General features: G+C 44.0%; 1 protein-coding gene across 1 annotated transcript; it reads right to left on the bottom strand.

Annotated features, from left to right (window-relative positions):
• Nucleotides 1-372: 372 nt before the first annotated feature.
• Nucleotides 373-4,063, bottom strand: LOC147883869 (Rhomboid-related intramembrane serine protease family protein). Its single transcript, XM_087398361.1, has 7 exons — nt 3,737-4,063; nt 2,803-3,453; nt 2,432-2,618; nt 1,793-1,958; nt 1,296-1,466; nt 991-1,145; nt 373-786 (listed from the first exon to the last, which is right to left on the bottom strand). The coding sequence occupies exons 1-7, from the start codon at nt 3,765-3,767 to the stop codon at nt 552-554; spliced, it is 1,596 nt and encodes a 531-aa protein (XP_087254487.1). The 5' UTR covers nt 3,768-4,063; the 3' UTR covers nt 373-551.
• Between the last annotated feature and the right edge of the window lie 389 nt (nt 4,064-4,452).

Here is a 4,452-nt window from a genome sequence, read left to right as displayed (position 1 = left end):
CTCTCTGCTATCATGCCGTACAAGACATTCTATATAACTTTACTTCAGTAAGATTCTAATTCAAAGGCTTTGTAACCTGCCTCATCACAATACTAGGTACTCCAGGCCAACAATTTCAGTACCGCAGATCGCTCTAGCTTTTCTCATGCCATCCTCACTGCCGGAGAGCATTGATAAACAAGAGGACAAGTTGCAGCTGGGACCAAAGATCAGGTGACTTGTTGACACTCATTATGGGCTGGGATCCTAGTTAAAAACCTCTTTTCTCTGATGCCTCTTGTAGCTACAAAATAATCCTGGTAATATGAGGTTTCATATCCAGCATTTATAGTGGATATTAGGGGAACCCCCTACAAGACCTAGGCCTTACAAAAGTCCAAATCAGTTTACAAGTGTTCAAGCCTTGTAGACTTAAATCTCCCTGCCAAAAGCAGAAAAGACAAAGGAAGTGTACAAGAATCTTTCCAGCCTTTGTACAATGCATGGCCCTTTGAGCCAAACTCTAGGTAAAACCAGATGAGATCAAGAGGCAAGAATACTTATCAAAGCAGCTAGGACTCCGCTATAAGAGGGGCAAAGACATTAAAAACGGCCAAACATAAAGCTGTAAAGGCAATGAAGATTAAAGTCGTAGTCAACGGAGTAGGACTTTCATAAATTCCATATAACCCCTCTGCACTCTCCTTGTTCTTAACATGGGTATCATTTGCATCCATTGCAACTTGCACAGAGGGACATGCCAATGCACCGAATACAGCTCCGGGAAAAATGGCTCCAAAGTGGATCCTGCAGAAAGTAATATATCATCAAAATACTCCTGCAGCAAAAGGACAAGCGATAACTACAATTCTGAATCCTTCGAGCATTCTAAATTCCTTCCCACAGATCTACTTAGCTAACACAAATTCTATGACTATTAAAGCATGCATATGATACTTGAGAAAAGTGTGCATCATTGCAGAAAAAACTGAACAATACAAGCTTGCCCACCATTCATCTATTGGAAGTAGACAACTCAGGCCAAAGACGAGCACAGCCATAAGAGCAGTCATTCTTATGCCATACTCAGCAGATGTATCCCCCAGTGCTTTCTTGTTTTGCAGCAAGTACACTATCCAAGAGCTCATAATTGCAAAGAAAGGACCCTACGCATCACATCCAAATATGAAAGAATTAAGAGGCAAAGTGGACAACCTGGGAAGTATGAATTACCGTGGATAAAGAATTCAAAAAGTGCACACAATTCCAACTGCTTGCCAACATAAAGATAAGCAGAAAACAAGATTGACACCAACCGTTCCACCAATGGTTGCAGCCGGTGTGTAGAAAAAGCTGAGGATATTGCCACAGAGCCCACCTAGAAAGTAAATCATACAAAAGGCCAGTGAACCATATACGTTCTCTACTTGAGGCCCAAGAAACAGTAACGCCCAAGAACTCAGGGCAACATGAAGGAATCCAGAGTGCTGCACAGTTCCACAAAATATAATCACGGCATGTTCTCAAACCGAAGAGATTATGACCACACTACCAACAACTCCACCATGGTCTTCAATTCAAAAAGCAAAAGGGAGACAAAATCGACCAAGTGTGGCCCTACTATCTTCCCAAAAGGCAAGTCAATTTTGGAACCACAGTTCACCACCACAATTAGATTACACCATAGACAAGAAAACATATATGGAAACCAGATGGAGGACAATACAGAATGAAAAGACAACCAATGCGATAGATGACTCACAACCACAGCAGTCAAATCACACAAAAGGATGTGAAGGTAACTCAAACTTACAAGAAACATAGGTGTGATCAACCTCCACCATTGACCATCTAAAATGAGCTCGTTGACTTTTGCTCCATAAAGAAGTGGCAGAGTTGAACTGCCCATACCCGCAGTATCAATAGGACTAGCAAGCCCAAATAAATAGACCGCTATATTGATTGCTACCAATACATACCTGTAAAGACATGGTGTTAGACTTTAAAGGAAAGTAGAGCCACACAACAATTCAGCCAGCATTCCGTTTGAAACACAAAAGTATTATGCAGACAGCCTTATGCTCACTATGTGGTGGTGTGACGACGGGATTTAACTTTAGTGAACGCACTTCACACTGAAGGCACTTCACAAGGTGCCCAGAGGCAGCACGAAGATTTATTCTTCTAATGAAAGCACTTGGTTTATACAAGTACTTGCAAAGCAGACTGCCATACATGACAAGCTCACAAGGGTCTGAGTCCAGTCTACTGTTTCCTTCACAAAACACAGCTTTCCCTTTGAATAAACCCATAAGTTGCTTGCTAGAAGCCAATTACATTTCCCTGAGATAAAGGCTGTGCAAACCCTTAACCTTTCAGCTGAGGTGAAAGGAAAAGAGCAAAACTAGGAAAGCCAGAGAGACTTGTCCCAAACTAGTCATATAGCACTTACACCATGTAAGACTCGGAACCGCTGGGATTCGTAGACGCTTCCGTAGGATCAAGTTCTTCATCTCTATCTACAAATTCATGCAGTGATGCCATCTGTAGACTCAGACCAATATCTTTCATCATGTCTTCAAGCTCATTCTCGGACTCTAGTGGATTGATGTTCCCAGAAGACTGCTTGACCTTAGGCCCTGTATTTAAAGAGCAGTTTCAGCATTGGACCAAAGCATCATATCTGTTGGACAAAATTTTGTACTCGAGATGAACATGCACAAACCCAAACACGCTGAACTGCAGACGTCAGCCAAAGATCCATATGCTCGTAGTCAATGCTGGTGGACATTTCCCAGAGCAAGAGCATAAGCAAATGAGTACCTTGACCCAATTTCTCCAAGTACTCTTCAAGACTTCTTAGTTCGCTTCGTTTAGCTGTCTCTTCTTGTGTTGACTCCTTGATAGTACCAGCCTCGGTCTGTGCATTTACTGCTGAGAAGGGTTTACCTTGTAGGGGTTGTTTTTTGTCCGAGACTCCAGAAACTACAGGGTCTGCAGACAATGGAGGAGAAGAGATTTGTTTCGGTTGTACTTTCCCTTGAAGCTTATTGAAGTACGCATCCAAGGCGTTTAATTGTCTGTTTATCCGCTTATTTTCTTGTGGCAAGTTGGTTGAGGGGCTTCGATCATCCCCACTGCAAGAGCTTGATGATTCCACATTTGAAGACTCTTCAAGCCTTTCTCTGAAAACTGCCGATGGAAGTTGAAAACGCTTACTTCTCTTCATGCAGGACTGTTGATAGCTTAGTCCGCGCTTGACAGCGTGGACTAAAATGCATGTTTCTCTTCTATTAAACCAAGTTGGAGTTTGTGCAAGGTTGCCTCCTCTAAATTCACCGTCCAAAAGAGCGCTATGGGCCTTTCTTATATCGGCTTGACGCTTGATGCTGATCCGAGAATGACATGCACACAATGGCGGGCAATTTTGCACGTTCATCCCTTTCGGAGCAGGCAGAAGGCCATGGGGCTCACCTGGCAAGCATAATAGGAGTTAGAAAAGGGGAGCAACATTGGGGGCAGAAATGCGAGTGCGAAAGAATCGAAGAAAGGCCAATGCAGAGAGCGAGGACCCAAAAGCGATAGGACGAAGTAGAGGAGGGAGGAGAGGGAGGGGAGAGAAGAAGTCGATAAGAGATGTGGGAAAAGCAGACAAATATAAACAGATAAATAGCAAGGAGGGGGAGGAGGCAGGGGGGGGGGTGTGTCTGTGTGAGTGAGTGAGTGAGTGAGAGAGAGGGAGAGAGAGCATGCCAACCTGCACACAGAAAGCTAAGCTGGGAGGTCATTAGAAGATAATTGATTGAGGTAAGAGAAGGTACGATGGAGCAGAAGAGAGAAGAGCCTCTTCTAGAGCATGGTGGGCAAGAAGAAGAAGGTCTCAGAAGGAGAGGTGGTGACTATGGAGAAAATACTTTTGCAATTCTGTGTGAGAGAGCTGTGGCTATGGCCAATATCCTTTCACAGTCCATTGCATGCCAGAGAGTGTGTAAAAGCAATAAGAAGGAGGTCTCTGAGAGCTTCCTGTTGCCTTTGGCTATGGCTATGGCGAATATCCCTTTGCAGTCTTTCTTTGAGACCCCTCATTTGGTAACACACCTCAGCTCTTTAGCACACGTGGTCTTCCTAGATTTGCCTCCTTGGACCTCCCTTCGCCTTATCCCTTTCATATTTTCATAGCCTCTCATAATTTGCCACATTGGCACCCCTCATTGCCCTTCATATCTTTCATATCTTCATAGCCTCTCCACATTGGTAACCCCCTCACTTGCCGTTCATATCTTCCCATCTTTGCATTCTATTGGCGCCCCTCATTTCTATCAACCTCTCCCCCTTTTCCTATCACCTTCACCCTCCCCTCCCTTTATATAAAGCTAAGCATATTTGACCTCTCTCCTATTGCATCGCTCCCTCTGGATCCACGATTGCGAACACCAATCGGCAAGATTTCCAAGGCCCCAGGGCTCTTTCCTA

This window comes from Dipteris shenzhenensis, chromosome 27 (assembly GCF_047967505.1).
Source record: "Dipteris shenzhenensis isolate YYH24624 ecotype China chromosome 27, Dip_SZ_1.0, whole genome shotgun sequence".
Taxonomy (NCBI): domain Eukaryota; kingdom Viridiplantae; phylum Streptophyta; class Polypodiopsida; order Gleicheniales; family Dipteridaceae; genus Dipteris; species Dipteris shenzhenensis.
Note: the sequence above shows the minus strand (reverse complement) of the source record. Positions and strands in the feature narration are given on the sequence as shown.